This window comes from Mastigoproctus giganteus, chromosome 4 (genome assembly GCF_048544385.1).
Source record: "Mastigoproctus giganteus isolate SK-2022 chromosome 4, ASM4854438v1, whole genome shotgun sequence".
Lineage (NCBI taxonomy): Eukaryota > Metazoa > Arthropoda > Arachnida > Uropygi > Thelyphonidae > Mastigoproctus > Mastigoproctus giganteus.
Genome location: NC_143578.1, coordinates 105,170,272 through 105,188,962, shown reverse-complemented (window position 1 = coordinate 105,188,962; position 18,691 = coordinate 105,170,272). Strand labels below are relative to the sequence as shown.

Sequence of the window (18,691 nt, the reverse complement as noted above, 5' to 3'; positions counted from 1 at the left end):
AGCTGTACCCTTGAAATGTAAGGAATATTGGATCTCACCACGACGTTCATCATAACCTCAAAAGTCATCAATCATACTGCATGATGGAATAGATAGGGAAGGGTTGACCGGAACTTAGCTCTAGAGACTAAACATGGGTTTCACCACTTCAAGCCTCCAATAAGCAAAGTGGTGGTAATTCACCGGTTGATGAGAGTCATCTACCACCTAGTATTGCCTGGTAACATAGAGGGGTGGCGTTCCTCCATGTGGTGTGGGTGCCACACCTCGACCCCCGCTTACGTTGGTTCACACCTGGGTGGTCACCCACCATGTACTTGTGCATGGAGGTTATACCCAGGATTACTAACAGTCCCACCATCGTGAAGGTGCAAGCAGAGGATTTGACTGTCACAGACCGTCCGGACTTCGCCGAAATAGGGTCCACTTGACTTGAGTGTCACCCGAATATCAGGTCCATCAGCGTTTTAGACTCCCAGGTAGCAAGTACAGCTTGACTGGCATATCTGAGAGAATGTCTGTGACAACCTCAAGGACCATGAGCTGTGTTAGTGTAATTAGGAGTAAGAACAGGTGCATTTATACTTGCATGTACACCAATGCTACTAGTATAGTAAATAAATTTGATGAATTTGAAGTGCTGACCAAGGCATCAAAGGCAGATATTGTTGGGATATCAGAGACATGGTGTCACACAAATATAAGCAGTGCAGAATTAGAATTTGGGGAGTAAAATGTATACAGAAAGGAGAGACAGGGTAGGAAGGGAGGAGGGGTTATGCTGTTAGTTTAGAAACACAAAATCTAAGGAAGTATATCCAATTGACGTTGATGGACAATGCAATGTTGAGTCAGTTTGGTGTGACATAAGTACTGGGAAAGGGAAAATGAGAGTAGGTGTGTGTTATAGGCCTAATGACTGATCAGTACGATGAACAATTGTGCAGAGAAATAGAGTGGACCAATAAATCAGAATGTCTTGTAATGTGGGATTTTTACTCTCCAGATATTGACTGGAACTTGTGTTTGGTCACTCGCACGCTAGCAAGACTTTTGTGGATTTATTGGAGGATTGTTTTCTACAGCAACATGTTCGAGGGGTAACCAGAGGGGGTAATACTCTTGATCTTATTATCAGCAGCGGTGATTCATGCATTAGGATGTGGGATTTACTTAAAAATGTGGCGCCTCCATAGTCAGGTGGGAAGGAACAGCAGTGCGTAGCACACGCTTCTTGATTAGACCGGGGTTCGAGCCCGTCACCACCAAATACGGAGGATGCGGAAAGGTTAGGGAATGAACACCGCATATCCCAGAGCAATATGGCCTTAGTTGCTACCAAACAACAAACAGGGCGCCTCCGTAGCCAGGTGGGAAGGAGCAGCAGTGCGTAGCACACGCTTCTTGATTAGACCGGGGTTCAAGCCCGTCATCACCACCAAATACGGAGGATGCGGAAAGGTCAGGGAATGACCACCGCATATTCCCGGAGCAATATGGCCTTAGTTGCTAATGCTCCTAAAAACCAAATAACAAACAAATAAACAAACAAACTTAAAAATGTAACTTTTTTTTTTTTTTAGGAACATTAGCAACTAAGGCTATATTGCTCCATGGATATGCGGTAGTCATTCTCTGACCTTTCCGCATTCTCCGTATTTGGTGGTCACGGGCTCGAACTCTGGTCTAATCAAGAAGCGTGTGCTACGCACTGCTGCTCCTGCTCACCTGGCTACGGAGATGCCAAAAAAAAAAAAAAAAAAAAAATGTAACTACCATCAAGGGTAAAGGGAAGGGTTTATGTTTTCATAAAGGTGACTACGGTGGTGTCTGGCAGTTTTTAAATTCTGTACAGTGGGATCAACTGATTATGTTAAAACAGTGAATTCTAAATGGGATGCCTTCAAGGAATTAATCTTGGAAGCTACTAGGCTTTTCATACCAACTAAGAAATACTGTTCAAGATTTAGGCCTAAATGAATGTCAGATGAACTATTGAGGCTCGTCACACAGAAGAAAAATGCATGGGATGCATATAAATTAGCAAGTGATGCAGAAGCCTACGGCAGATATAAGCTAGTCTGTAATCAAGTCACAAAGAAGGTTACACAATCAAAGGCTGATTACGAGAAATCCTTGGCAAAAGATGCAAAGAAAAACAACAAAGACTTCTTTACTTATGTTAACTTTAGAAGGAAGGGGATGAATCAGATTGGTCCACTCGATATTGGTGGTTCAACTGTTGATTATCCTGCTCAGGCATGTGTGAATATAAATGCAAAATACTGAATGAGTATTTTGCATTTACATTCACACATGCGGAATTCTGTGAGGAACGGGAGGACAGAAGTTCACTAAACTCTAATAGGGAGCTAAATGATTTTGTAAAATTGGAGAGCAAAGTGAAGAAGAAATAGATGAAGTTAAAAATAAAAAAGACCCCTGGGGCAGATGGAATCTATTCAGTTATGTTGAAAGAGACAGCAAGGGAAGTAAGCAAACCCTTAGTCATAATTATGAGAGCATCTTTGGATTCAGGAAAATTCCCACGGACTGGAAATTTTCAAATGTATTCCGATTTCACAAAGTGGGATCAAAAGGTGACACAAATAATTACAGCCCAGTTAGTTTAACTTCTGTTCCAGGGAAAATAATGGAGTCACTGGTTAAAGAAGCATTGCAGGATCATCTAGACAAGACTGCAGTAATAGTTCAGAAATAGTTCTGACAAGTTTTTATAGTTCTGACAAATTTGATTGGATACTACGATGTGGTCACAAAGGAACTGGATGCAAAAAATAATTTTGATATTGTATATTTGGATTTCAGGAAAGCTTTTGATACTGTTTCACATGGAACACTGCTATACAGATTGGGATGGTATGGCATTAAATGCAAGATGCTGCAACGGATAAAGGGATGGTTGAGTGGGAGATGGCAGAGAGTGGTAATAAATGCACAATGCTCTACATGGACTAATGTTATTAGTGGAGTCCCCTGGTGTTCAATGCTGGGCCCATTGTTGTTTTGTGTATTTATTAATGATATCCATGAAGGTATATCAGGCTTAATGTCCAAGTTTTCAGATGATACGAAGGTTGGCAGGGTTGTTAATGATAGTAAAGAAAGTATGCTACTGCAACAGGATCTAGAAAAATTAAGTAGATGGGCTGAGAAGTGGCAATTGAAGTTTAATATTGGCAAATGCAAAGTACTGCCTATAGGTAGCAGTAACTCAAGAAAAATGTACCAAATTGTGGTACTACACTCAGGGAGGTGGAGAATGAAAAAGACCTTGGGGTAATTGTGCAGTCGGATATGAAGTTCTCTGAGCAGTGTAGACAGGCTGCCAGAACATCTCATGGAGTTTTGCCAATAATATATAGGTATTTTTCTAGCAGAGACAAGGAGGTGATTATACTTTTGTATAAGGCAATGGTCAGGCCACAACTTGAGTACTGCATACAGGTCCAGAGGCCTCGTTTTAGGAAGGATATAGAGTTGCTAGAACGAGTACAGAGAAGGGCAACAAGATTGGTGAGGGGAACAAAGGGGTTCTTTTACTAGGAGAGGCTTAAAATGCCATAAGTTGCAGCATCTGGAGACTAAGCACCTGAGAGGTGATATGATTGAGGTGTACAAGGCTTTGAATGGTTTGAGCAGGCTCAGTCCTGATGGGATACTTCTGCTTGCTCAGATTAAAAACCTAAGGGGGCATAGATTCAAATTGAGGAAAGATAGTTGGAGAATAGATGTGCAGAAGTTTGCCTTTAGCTAGCAGGTAGTTGATTGCTGGAACAGACTTCCTTCCATCTGTCGTTGTGGAACTTAGATAGCTTAAATAAATTTATGGGTGAACTGGACAAACATTTGGAGTGACCAGATGGTGAAGTGGAAAGGTTTCTTTTGAATGACATCGGCTGATGCTCTATAAGCTTGCTTTCTTGCATCATATGCTTCATCTAATGCTAATGTTTCATATGTTGCCAACACAATTCAGACCCTGCCTCAAAAGATGTGCTAGGTGGAATTCAGACACCCTATGCTCTCCATGCCGATTTTTCGCCAGGTGACTCATGTTTTAATTCTATTGAAGAAAGGTTTAAAAGGATGTTTTGCCCGAATCACTAATCTGGTTCCACTTCTTTGAACCCTCTCAAGAAGTTCTATGTCTTTTTTTTAATCTCATGTATGTATGTGGCATACACCTGAATATATTTCAAATGCAGTCTGATGACTGTCTTGTATATAAGTATAATGGCATCTGTCTGGTTACTAACAAAGGGCTCTCATGTAAAGGGCACCATGTTTTGGCCCTGGGTGCCAAGCGTTCCGTGACCAAGTGATTTTTGTGCGTTCCAAAAAGCGTTATATCCAAAGAGCCTTTGAACAAATTATATTTCGTTCCAACTACCGTTTTCTTTATTTATAAATTACTGCAGCACTTTTGCACTACAAGAAGTAGGCAAAGGCCCAGAAAGGGAAGCCACCTTTCTGTTTCTATTTCTAACAGTACTAACCAAATAACTCAGCCGCTTGGTCACCTAGTGGCACTGCTCCTGCCTCCCCGTGGCGGGGCCGGAAATCTGGGAGGTAAAGCAAACCCCAGGGCCAAAAGGAGCAAAACATGGACTATGACAACTTCCCCCCGATTAAGACTGCAAATCTGAATAATACGGATTTGCATCAACCTGATATTGACTCTACCAATCCAAAGAAACTGAAAACGGATACTCCTCAAATTGAACATCCGAGTTTTCTGATTCTCCATTCACTGACAAACCAGCCCTTAGGCAATCTATCGCCATTTCTCATTCAAAAATGTCTTGAGAACATAGCTGGTTCCCCGAAAATGGTGAGACGACTAAAATCTGGTGACCTGCTTGTAGAAACCACAAGCTCTAAACACTCTGAGTCTCTACTTAGACTCAACTCATTTGGTGGAAATCAAGTCAAGGTGTCCCCACATACCACACTAAACACATCCAAAGGCATAATTTCAGAATGGGACCTAATGAATGTTTCAGAGGAGGAAATTGTTCAGGAATTGCAGGAATAGAAAGTCACACAGGCCAAAAGAATCATGATGAAAAAAGATGGCGAGCCAACTCCAACTCGGAGCATCATACTAACATTCAGCTCACCAAACCTACCTTCGTCAGTGAAAGCAGGGTATTTGCATTGTCGCATACGGCCATATATTCCAAAACCCAATAAGATGATATAATTGTCAGAAATTTGGACCCTCACAAACAGTCTGTCGAGGTGACCCAGTATGCCCAAACTGTGGATCGAAAGAGCATACCCAAACCGATTGTAATGCCCAATCTTCTCTTTGTCCCAACTGTAAAGGCAACCATCCAGCCTTCTCCAAAAATTGTGAACAGTGGAAATACGAGAAAAAAATCCAGAAATATAAAATAGAAAAGAAAGTCTCGTTCCCAGAAGCACGAAAGCAACTGCAAATACAGATGCCTAGACGTACATATGCCGAAGCCTCTAAAAAATTTCATTCAGTATCCATCCAAACTGACACATCAATTCCACCAAACATCTCTATTGCTGAATGGGCTCGATCCTTGCTCTCTTCTGCACCACAATCATCAAAGCAACATATATCAAGCAGAGCTAACAACACGCCAATCACCATACCACCTGCTGTCCATGCAGCCCCTGTAATATCCGTTCAAACAGAGAAACCAGATCCCGTTAGCAAACAGCCAGTTGACTCCTTATGGATACCATTGAAATCCGCAGTCAGGAAGAAACAGAAACCATTCTGGAGATCCATCCGGAAGATGAAATAGACAAGAGACCAGTTTTCTCAAAAAGAGATAAAATTAAAATTGACCGCGGCAAACAGACTTTTAAAAAACAGACAGACTCAGCTTCTTCATCTAAATCTAAACAATGAATAACGTAGTCCAGTGGAATTGCAGAGGCTTGCGTAGCAATACTGATGACATCCAGGAAATAATTAAACGTCATAATCCAGTTGGCATCTGTTTACAGAAGACATATTTAACTCCTAAGGTATCTCTCTCTATCAAAAATTATTCTCTTTTCAGAGAAGATAGACCAGTTACAAATAAAGCTCATGGTGGGGTTGCTATTCTCATAGATTCACGAGTCCCTTGCAGACGTATTCCTTTGCAAACCTCTATTGAAGCGGTTGCTGCGCGAATAGCAATTGGAGTCACTATAACACTTGTTTCTATCTATCTACTGCCCACTCAGCCTTGCACTATTCATGAACTTGAAGATCTAATACTGCAGTTGCCAACCCCTTTCTGTTTATTGGGCGACTTCATTGGACACCATCCATTGTGGGGCTCTCCCAATTCAGATGGACGGGGACAACTTATTGAAATGCTCATTGACAGGCAGAATTTATCCATCCTAAATACTGGTTCACCAACTTACATCCATCTCCAAACAGGAACTGTGTCCTCAATAGATCTATCTATATACTCTCCAATCCTTTTTCCTTGTATTGAGTGGACAGTTCTGGATGATCCACTGAACAGTGACCACTATCCACTAATCTGTAAAATTCAAACTTCACACTCTGCGACTTCAGAAAACTGCATGAAATGGAAATTTTCCAAGGCTGATTGGGCAAAATATTCTTATCATGTATCCTTTGATAATCAAATCATTGAATCTTGTCCAATTGACATAGTCACCAGCCATATCACTGAACAAATCCTAGCAGCTGCATCTATTGCCATTCCACAGTCACAGTCAAGCTCCCGTAGATCCATAAATTATTGGTGGAATGAGGACTGTAGGAGTGCCAAAAAAGAAAAAAACCGAGCCTGGAATATATTCCGCAAACATCCTACTACCAATAATCTTATAAATTATAAAAAACTCAGAGCCAAGGCTCGCCATATCAGGAAGAAAGCAAAAAGAGACTCCTGGATCCGATTTGCAAATTCAGTTAATAAAAATACAGATTCTAGAATAATATGGAGAAAAATAAAACAATTAAATGGCAAATTTGCTCCTCAATCCTCCCCAATTCTCAACTGGAATAGACAGGAGCTGTGTGCTCCTGCAGAAATTGCAAATGCTTTAGGCTCTGTATTCGCACAGCTGTCTGCATCAACCGCATACGACCAGTCATTTCAGAAGATTAAAGCTTCAGCTGAAAAATCTCGATTGAACTTCAAAACCAAATCGTGTCTATCATATAATCGGCCCCTTACTATGATTGAACTTCAAGAAGCTATATATACCTCAAAGAACAGTGCTGCTGGTCCAGACGGAGTGTATTATACAATGCTTAAACACTTAGATAACAAAGCATTATCCTTGCTGTTAACTTTCTACAATCGTATTTTCACTGAACATTCATTCCCCACATGCTGGCATCACTCCTATGTACTGGCAATTCCCAAACCAGGGAAAGATCACTCTGTCCCTCACCACTATAGACCTATTTCTCTTACCAGCTGGTTGGGTAAAACCCTGGAAAAAATGATACACTGCCGACTGACCTGGTATCTTGACTCCAAAAATTTAATATCTGATAGCCAATTTGGCTTCAGGAAAAATCGATCATCCCTGGATCTCATGGTCAAAGCTGAAACAAACATCAGGAATGCGTTTATCCGAAACGAGCATCTCGTTATGGTATGCCTTGACATAGAGAAGGCCTTTGACACCACTTGGCGTTTTGGCATCTTGAAAGATCTACATTCCCTTGACCTCAGAGGCCACTTACCATATTTCATACAAAACTTCCTTCAGCATAGAACTTTTCAAGTCCGCTATCGGCAAGTCCTCTCGCAAATCTATATACAAGAGGAAGGAGTCCCACAAGGCTCAGTTCTGAGTTCTACCTTATTTGCAATAAGAATAAATAATATAACCAAATGCATACCCGCCCCTGTAAGCACATATCTCTATGCCGATGACCTGACTGTTTCCTGCAGTTCACAGAATATGAACTTCATCGAAAGGCAACTACAAATCTCTCTTAACAATATTGAATTATGGATGACACAGAATGGATAGCGACTATCACATCAGAAATCCAGTGTCATTCATTTTTGTAACAAACGAAAGATGCATCCTGAACCCGAGCTTCACTTAATGAATCATCCTATATTAGTCATGAAAAGTATTTGTCTCCTGGGCCTCATTTTTGATTGTAAGCTTAATTTCTTAGAACATATCAAATATCTGCGGACTACTTGCCAGAAAAAAATGAATATACTCAGAGTTCTTTCTTCGACAACATGGGGTGCAGATCGCTGTACCCTGCTTCAATTGTATAGAACTCTAATTAGGTCTCGTCTTGATTATGGTGCCCTAGTTTATGACTCTGCCAGGGAAAGCATACTTACATACCTTGCACCTATTCAACATTCTGCCCTCAGGATTGCTACAGGAGCTTTTAGGACATCACCAGTACAAAGCCTTTATATTGAAGCCCATGAAGTTCCACTCTGTCTCAGAAGAAAGGTGTTACTTCTGAATTATGCAGCTAAAATTCGAAGCATGCCTACCCATCCAATTTGGCCTATACTTAGTGACCCACAGTTTAAAATTTTTTATAGAAACAAACCCAGTGCAGTTCAGCCTACTGGTATCAGATTACAAGCACTATCAGAAACTTGGAATGTCCATCTCGAAAAAGTCCTCCAAGATCCAACCTGTTCAGTCGCCCCATGGGCCTATACTATACCATCCTGCGACAATTACTTCCTAAACTGGGGGAAGCATTCCCTGGAAAATATCAATATACAACAACTCCATACTGCTCACACAGAGAATTATCCTCTTTTTACAAAAATATATACCGATGGATCAAAGTCTGATAGTGCAGTAGGTGCTGCAGCAGTTTTCCCTTTTAACACCATCTCTCTATCACTTCCCACCGAATGCAGCAGTTATACAGTTGAGTTATTCGCCATCAAGCTTGCCCTACAAAATATTCTCCATCTGTCCATCAAAAAGAGTATAATATATACGGACTCGCAGAGTGCACTTATAACCCTACAAAACACTTCCTCACCAAAGAATCCTTTAATAAAAACTATAAGAGATATGTTGATACATACTCAGGAACGCCAGCTTGTAGTTATCTTTTGCTGGATCCCAGGCCACACTGGGATATCTGGAAATGAATGTGCAGATTATGCCGCCAAACATCCTTCTAATTCAGATTCATCATGTGCTCTCGTTCCATATGCTGACTACAAATCTAATATACAAAGAATATGTAAGGAACAATGGACACTTATATGCAAAATAAACCAGATAATAAGCTCTTTCAAATAAAACCAGATCCACAATTATGGGCCTCTAGCTTCCGGGAAAACAGAAAGGAAGAAGTAATCCTAGCCAGAGCAAGAATTGGTCACAGTCACATTACCCACCTATTTCTCCTCACAGGCAATGATCCTCCTCAGTGTACACACTGCAATTCTCAACTCACAATGAAGCACATTCTTGTTGAATGCACCTTATACTCGCATGCCCGGCAACTCTCATTCAGTTTTCTTCCTAATCTTAAAGAATCTTTGAACCTCTGTCATATCATAGGTAACGATGCCAACCTCACAGAATTTTTCTCATTTATCAAACGGATAAACTTATATGATCAGTTCTGACTGTTTGCAAAACAGTCATCGTGAGTATCGTCCACCTCGCTGATCGGCGCAATATGGCCTGAGCAGCCCTTGCGCCAAAAATAACAACAACAACCATGTTTTTTTTTTTTTTTTTTTTGATTCTTGAATCACCTTTAAATCACCAGGCCAAATTTTACGTAACTCAATTATTTACGTAAATACTTGACTGGCCCCACACATTAAACCTTAGTCACAATTTTTTTGACCACATACAACTGATCCAAGTCATTTTTGAAGCAGTATGGTCTGGCTTGAATTGTTAACCACCCTTCCAACCATCAGTAAACTGACAGAGTCACTTAAATATCCTTGTCAGTGTTGTTTATGAAAATTAGAAGGAGACCCTACACCAATCCCTGAGAAAACCATTTGTTACGCTGTACCGTCCTGAAGACAGAATCTTTTATGACAACTCTGTCTCCTATCTTTAGCTGGTCTGTGGTTCACCGCCTTCAATGTGAAATGGTAATAAAAGCTTTACTTTTAGTATATATATTGAATATCTATAAATTATAGATATTCAATTTAGCCATAGACTCCTGAGCAGTCTATGGGTCTTTAACAAATGCTTCTCTTAGATCATTATGTCACTTATTTTACAGCAATCTTATTCCTTAATCTTCTTCAGAGATTCATGCTTGCTTTCGACTAAATATCAGTGAGAACCATCTTTTTAGGTGGTGTGCCAATTCTGTAGCCCTTCCCACTGTGACCATTTAAGGGATCTGTTTGATTTACACTCTTCTTTTTTTGTACTCACGTATAATATGAAATGCTTGTTTGCTGATTTTTATATCAATTTAAATTGACAGGCCCCTGGACAACTGTCTTGATTACCTGTATTCTGGACTGGCCCCATACGCATAGAAGTTAGGAATATGTACATCTGTATAGAGAAGTTTCGCTTTTCACTTCATTAGCATTTGGAAAAGTATCATAACTTTAATTTGAGAAATAAATCTGATTGTGAAATTTGATTTCTGTTCTCTTTTTAACAAACAGATACATAGAATGTACATCAGGAATATCAGTGCAGTTCCTGGCGAGCCTTCAGGATTTAGGAAAATTATTACGACTGGACATAGAATGGCGATCATCTGCCTCCTTTCTTAATCCACTTACATGGCGGTTGTTTGATCATCCTAGGTTATACCTCAAAGAAATTTATGTTACCCATTTAGAAACAGGTGAAAGGTTAGTCTATTTTTTAAGAAATGACATGCTAAGAAAATTTAATTACTTTTTTTAATTTTGTTTTATTAGTAACAAATGCTATCACATTTGCTTAAAAACATCCAGATAATATTTTAACATAAATATTTTGTCTTTAACACAAGACTCAGATCTTGTGTTAATTCTGTCAAAACCCAGTATTTGTTCCTATTTTGCAAGCTGCTGGAATGAAGGTACTTTTAAACATATAGGTTTGCTTGATTAAAATACATGCACATTTTTACGAACAAAAATTATGAATTTTTATGAGTAACTGCCCTGATGACATAGAGGATCATATTAAGAGAACAACCTAAACTACTGTATATTTTATATGCACTCATTTGTATAAAATGGAATTGTGTGTATGCAGTTAACAAGCAATTCTGCTTGTGAGTATATAGGTAGTGTCTGTTATGTCATAGATTTCCCTCAGAAGCTTATCTCTGTGTTAGTATAATAGTTCTTCCAATCGTAATCGTTTTCGAAAGTACAAAGTTTGATTCCTTTTGGTCTCCTGAGAATTCTTGATTTCTCTCTACAGGATAATTCTAGGGATCATAATTAATTTAAGCAGTTGAGTAATATCCTATTACAATCATTATAACTTTAATTGTAATCCTTCAGTGTATTCAAACCCACAAAATATGGTAATATTTCTTTTATCTTTAACTTGTAAACTCCAACAATATTATGTGTCTGTCTTTTAGTATAAGGACATTGCTTACTGATTCCTCCCTTGCGTTTGTAATCTGGCTAGCATTAGTGTTTGTGGTGTTTATCACATCACCCTTTGGCAGCTTGTTGGCAGGCACATGCTGTGAGTAAATACTCAGGATAGGCAGTAGGCATTTACAAAGTAAATTGTAAGCAAAAGGCCTTGTCACTATAAAACAATATGTAAAAATATTTTAAACAAAAAATATTTACTCACAGTTTTATTTGTAGATGAACTCCATTCTTCTTTTTGCTAGTACTAAAAATATCAGTCACTTTTTCATAGAAATTGTAAGTTGGACTTTGATCCATTTTAATTAATCTTACCTTTTCAATGGAAATTAAAGCAAATGACGAAAAGCCTTTCATTTTTCATTCTATTTCTGGTGAATCTTTTGATTCTTTTCATAGCTGAAAATGACCTCAACAGAAACTGTTGTAGCTGGAATTGTTAAAATCAATTGCAGCAGCTTCACCGCTTCAGAGAACGTTTTTTCGAGTCCATTTTACACAAAAGTAAGAAAATTTTGAATTAATTTATCCCTGAACACTTGTGCATTATAAATTCCAGCTAGTTTCAGTTTTGAGTCTTATGACATTGAAAATGTCACCATAATTCTTTTCTAAACTTTCTAATGCATCCTTATCAATTTGGCTAGCTAGTTTTTTAATGAAATAAATTGTAAATTTTTAAACTCACTGTATCATGCTTCAAGATATCATTCAAAATTAGACAGAATATTCTTTCTCTTACTTCTTTAATTGGACGTTTTGTATGCCATTTTGATTCAATCAAGTTATTTTCTTTGCAACATTCTTCAAACTTCTCATATATATCATCAAAATGCGCAGATCTTCAAGCAAATTTATTGTTTCATTGATTCTTCCATTGCAATATGGAAAATCTATAATTTTAGTTTGTAAGATATTGAAGAGTGTGTCAGTTTTAATGAAAATTTTATCATAAACCATAAGAAGAAAGTATGTTGAATCTTGTGTTAACCAATTATAAAATCCATTGCTCCTCACTATGGATCTGAATCCCACAATAAAGGATTGCTGTTAATGCTGTTAGCATTAGCATTAGCATTAGCATGTTGCAAAGGTCACTATGGTAGTGTAAAATAGTTTGTACTAGTTTTGAGTTAGAGCTCCATCTTGTCAGTACAACCTTTGGAATGCATTTCTGCACTATATCATCAAGAAATTGCGTTTGTTTTGTAGAGCGACTGAAAAATGAGGCAAGACCATCAATGGTCTTCAAAAATATTGTGCATTCAGATATGAATTTTGCTGACTGAGACAGAAAAAGATTCAACTTGCAATGGGTAAATAATGCTGATGGTGCTTTTTCTCTTACTTTAGCTTGAATGCCATTTAAATACGATGCCATTGCTGATGCTCCATCATATGTCTGTGCTATAAGTTTATCAGCATAGATGTTGTATTTTTCTAAATTTTTAAATATGCATTCTGTTACACCAGTAGCTGTTCTGTCTTTAAGTTCGTCAATTCCTATGAAAGTTTCTTTAATTTCAGAATTCAATACATATCTTAAAACTGTGAAACACTGAGCTGTATTTGAAATATCAGTCATTTCATCCACTTCTATAGCAATGAATGGGGATCTTGTGATCTCTTCTTTAATATTATTTTCTACAGCTGTTCCTACTGCTTCAATCAAGTCATTTTGGATCTTGTTAGAAACACCAGAAAAAAACGGATGATGTTTGTAAATGTTGTTCCAATTTTTCATCAAATTTTGCAGTGTAGTTCAGTAACTCAATATTGTTTCCACAATTTAAAGAGGATTTGCCTTCATTATTACGGCAAAAAGAAAGTTCTTGTTTAATCAAAAAAGCAAGTAGCAGATATTAATTTTTGCAGTATGTCTCTGTTCTCCTTTACCTTTTTATTGCGAATTTCAGTTCTAAGTTTTTTCAGCTTATCTATGCTCAAGTCGATTTGTGTAGATCTATATGTTTTCAATGATATTTGGCTTTCATAATGCGCAGCAGATCTTTCGTGTTTACTTTAAAGCATTAGGCAAATTATTTAAATCACAATATCTGGTTCTTATCCACACACTTTCACTGGATACAAAAAATAACAAGCATGAGAAACAAAAGAGTCTATTTGTTGTAATACAGCCGCACAACCAATCTTTCTTGCCTGTACTATGCAGTTTGAAATGTTCTTATTATTTTTGTCAATTTACACTGTTGAAGTTGTTCCGGTGTTGGTCTTCCACTTTTAATCACATTAGACTTTGCTTCATAAGACAGATTAGAAAAATTTTTAAGAGACTCACTGTTCATGTTTGAAAAGGGATAAATTTTGAAATAAAGTCATTGTAAAGTAATAAAGTATCAGCTCTATCACTAGAAGCAAATGATGTAACAACACACATGCATACACTCCTCACTCTGCAAAGGCTGATGTCACACTGAAGCAAAGGTAGGAATTATTCTGCCTTTATAACACGGTATTTCATGCATCTGGAGCTGCTTAACACGTCATGTGGTTTAACAACATAACGCATTTAGTATATATATATTGAGGTTGAAAGGCACAGGGAAATTGTGCCTATCTAACCTCAAAATATACCCATTTACTAAATAATACATTAAATTTCATTATATAATATTGGTGTAGATACACCATAGTTTACTCATAAATTTGAACTACGTATGTAGTGTAAAAGGCATCGTCTATAGCTCTCATTATGAAGGCACTCACAATATGAGATACAATTAAGACGATGCCTTTTATACTACATACGTAGTTCAAATTTATGAGTAAACTATGGTGTATCTACACTGATATTATATAGTTAATATTATATGCCTTGTGCATTTCGTCTTCTAATACATTATTACCAACACCATTTAGCATCTCTTATATTATGGAAATAACTTCGCAACTGTGATGGCTTCTTGCATTACCAGGGTACCTGCCCACCCACTGATGATGAAGCCCACTAGCTTCAAAATGATCATCTGGGTGGTGGTATCCTCTGAAAATAAATAACAGTAGTCTTCTCTACCAGAAAAGTGTTATTTGAAGTAGTGCAATACAGCTATCTCATTGTGAAGGCATCCACAATATGAAATGAGATACAATTAAAATGATGCCTTTTACACTACATACATAGTTCAAATTTATGGGTAAACTATGGTGTATCTACACCGATATTATATAGTTAATTACCTAAACCCATAAGGAATTATGCCTTGTGCATTTCGTCTTCTAATACATTAAATTTCATGCATTAAATTAATATTTTTGTAATGAATTGTTAATCATTTGCTTTTTATATTTAATAATTAATATTTATAATTTTAGTCTGGCTAGGCACTGCCTCTCTTGCCTACCCAAAGGGCACATTCCTGCTTGTTGGTAGTAATACGGTAAACCACACCCCAGTGTTCGGCTTTACCTGTGGTACCAATGAGCATTTGCTAGGAGTCCCTTTTCTGCATTATATAAGGCTTGTTTATTGATTCCTTTCTAGTATTTACCTCTGCTAGTGGCCAATTTGCTCTGGATCTCTGGAAATTTTTTCTTGCCTGGTGGACTCTTTGCTGTAGAACATCCAGCTCAGGGTGCCACCAGGAACTGCATATGGTCTTGGTTGTTTTTTCCTCATAGAGGTATTGGCTGCTCTGATAATGACTTCTGTTAGTTTCTGGACCTATTCATATGGATGCTGTTGATTATTCTGTTCTGGGGGTGTCCCTGAAAGGTAAGATCCAAGAGTCTCTTTATATTTCTGCATTTTTCATGTTATATTGTATAATATCTTATTTTGGGGTGGGATTGAATCCAGTTGGTGCACAAGCTGGAAGGTGACAGCATGGTGGTCAGATGAGGTCCGGGCCTCTTGTACATGCCAGTTTATAAATTTCTGTGCTATGGCTTGTGTTGCCATAGTAATGTCGATTTCACTGTCATGCAATGTACTGCTGTACATATGTATTGGCTGCAACGTACTGCTGTGCATTGTGAGGCCAGTTTAAGAACTGTAGTGAAGTAGTAGCTATGAAGCCTTCCAGTTGCTGCCCATTGAATATTCCTGATCTGTTTGAAGTATGGCTGTGCCATAGAGGAGACTGCAATTGGAGTCCATTGATATTATGATTTTGTTGCCAGGAAGCAGCTGACTCAGAAATGTTTCAAGGTATTGAATTTATTTTGTGTGTGTCACCCCTACCAAATTTAACTCTGCATTTATTTTGTGTAGATACTGTACAGATAAATGCCAGTCAGTGTAGTGATGTATCTGTACCATAGTGTAGTGTAGTTTGATGTGTGCTGGGTTGTATTGTTTGTGTTGTGTGACTGGCCGCTTAGCCTAGCTTACTACACATGCTGCTGCAAGCTATTTTCCATCCCTGGCATGTGGGGCCAGGGATCTGCTATCTAGCACTGGTATTTTTGTACCAATATACCAGCATACTGATCTTAAAAGAACCATAGCAATGCAAAGTATGCAGAGGAAGGAAAGAGAAGAGGAAGAAAAAGCATTAGTTAAAAGAAAGATGGGAAAGAAATATAGTACATAGATTGAGGAAGAAGACAGACAGAAAAGCAAGTAGTTTCCAATGATTCCTGTAACATCATTTTGGAAAGGCTACATGCCATCCGTTCTGACTTTGACGTACTGCTAAGCCCTCTAGAAATATGGATGTAGAGCACTTCTTACCGAATGGGGCGAACAGCAATTCACAGCCAAACAGTTTGCACATGTCAGATCGGTGTTTCTTTACATACAATCAACATAAGGAGTGTTTGCATCTTCCACAATGTGAGCAGATTGGTTCTTGTAAATAACAACATCCTGCAGTATCTCCATATTTTAAACAGCAATAACACATTGTTTTCAGATATCTTCTCAACCGATAGTTACAACTGCTCATATATACACACATTCGAAACACTCAAATTTTTCTCTAACTTTGAATGTAACAGTTAAATTTAAGCCTGACATAGCTGAGTGGTCAAGAGCGCGAGTGCAGTAGCACATGCTCTTTGAGTGGACCAGGGTTCAAGCCCGTGACTACTAAATACGATTAACATTTGTATTGATTGATTTATTGTAAACTCCACTGACCTAGTGGTCGTGCCAGAGTATAAACAAGAACATTTTTTTAATATCCAGTCCTTGCACTCATTAAACTTTTTTATCCTTTAAAAAGAGACCTTGCACTCTCTAGCAAATTCATCCTTTGATATATATCAAATTTTGACAGATAACGTTCATAAATTTCGTGCAATAGCTCATTTTCTTGAATTCCTTTTTCCTCATCAAAAGTTATAATCCAGTGTGGACGTCGTGTTACCCTTTGCACACATAATCCGATGTCCTTTAGATGTGAACTGGTCTTGAGCAAATGTACATCTTTTGGAGTGCCTACCTGCACTATAACCTGACCTCTCCCACATTCTTTCACTCTTTTAGCTCTCAACATCCTTAATGATGAACAGCAATCTTCAGATAGGACTCTTCGTACCTCAGAACCTTTCACAGCTAATCTATTATTCGCCAGCCTTACAGTATTCTCACTCAACCAATTGTTGTTATCATTACCACAAGGAAGATCATTGAACAGTTTATGCATCCATTACACCTGTATTTTCCACATTATTCATCAGAGGGAAGTAGAGCAATGCACACCCTGAAACAGATTCCGATTCTATGATGGCACTTTCACAGGCCTGACTTTGCATCCTATCCTTATTCCTTATATATGTCATTACTTTTTCCTTCTATAAAATTTGATCCCAAATTGTATTCTCATCCTCTCCCTTTTGAATTATTACTATGTCCTCATCTGTTGCACATCCCACAGATTTGGAACCAGACCTTTGTTGTTCCTCTGTAGGACTATCCAATGATGAAAATAGCCTGTAAGCAAAGCTCATCAACAGGTTCCATCTTTCTCACAAAGCATTCATAATAATTTTCTTTTCACTTAAATCAGTAGGATGCATGAATTTCATCATCCAAGTGTAAAATATATCTAGTAACTCTAACTTTTATATTATTCAAATCCCATAGTCCAGGTACCTCACTGTCATCCAAGACTTTATTACAATTCATGTTTTCTTCTTTAACAAGAATACTTCTATAACTGCGAAACAACTAGCAAACTTAATTCAAGACTGTTTTTCCACTTATTCCAGTATCATGTAACAGCTGGTCAACTACTGAAGCCATAATTACTGATTTATAATCATTCTCATTTCTGAACTCATCAGAGTCATCACCACTTGATTCTGAGTGTACTGTTCCCGATTTGAGCTCACCATTACCTGTCTATTTATAGTTATCACTACTACCTATTGTTTTGTTCTAAGTTTTCTGTTAACTCATCACACAAGCTTCTATCAGGCAAGCCCCTTCCAGTTTGGCACTCATGATCATTCAACTCGGAAACACTTATTTGGTCAGTTGCATCAAATGATCGATTATTCTGTACACACCCTCATTTCTTCCTCTTATTCTTTTTCTTTCTTATGAAATGTTTCTTCGTAGACTGGTCATACCTAGTCTGAATGGTTACTCCAGATCCATCCACAACAACTGTCCTGATTTTACCTGACAGTTTCTCAGTAAATGGTACTTAATGTTATTTAATGTAATGTTACGTGTCACGGCTCTCCAATACTGAAATCCAAACCCAGATAAATAGTTCTAGTTCCCTCTCATATATATATTATAGTATTTTCTGTTGTACTTGAATCACTGTTTTTATGAACTGTTATGTCCCTTTGTAATAATTAATATAGTCTCTTATCCTAATTACAAAACTGAACACAAGGGGTCACTAGAACTTTATTATGGCCTATCCAATCAAGGTAAGAGTTATTATTTATATAAATTAAAATTTAATTGAAAATAATTCAGATGGCTGCACTACAATATCACACTTTCTATAAGGAAGCCAATATGGCTATGCAATCCCTGTATTAAATCTAAGATATATATCTTTCATTACACATTGTATATACCAATGTGGCTGCAGTAATTTTAATCTGTGGACAGCTTTAAAACCCTGTACCAAGAAGACCTCAATGGATGCAGAATGTAAACTTAAGCTGTGTCCTGGTAGCTC

The 18,691-nt window shown here is 37.9% G+C and overlaps 1 protein-coding gene across 1 annotated transcript in view; it reads left to right on the top strand.

Annotated features, from left to right (window-relative positions):
- The window catches only part of LOC150086963 (pancreatic triacylglycerol lipase-like), a 169,269-nt gene that overhangs the window by 142,276 nt on the left and 8,302 nt on the right, over positions 1–18,691 (top strand). Inside the window, exon 8 of the mRNA XM_090372338.1 lies at positions 10,647–10,838. Coding sequence (XP_090228464.1) covers positions 10,647–10,838 — 192 coding nt within the window. The remainder of the gene's footprint in view (positions 1–10,646; positions 10,839–18,691) is intronic.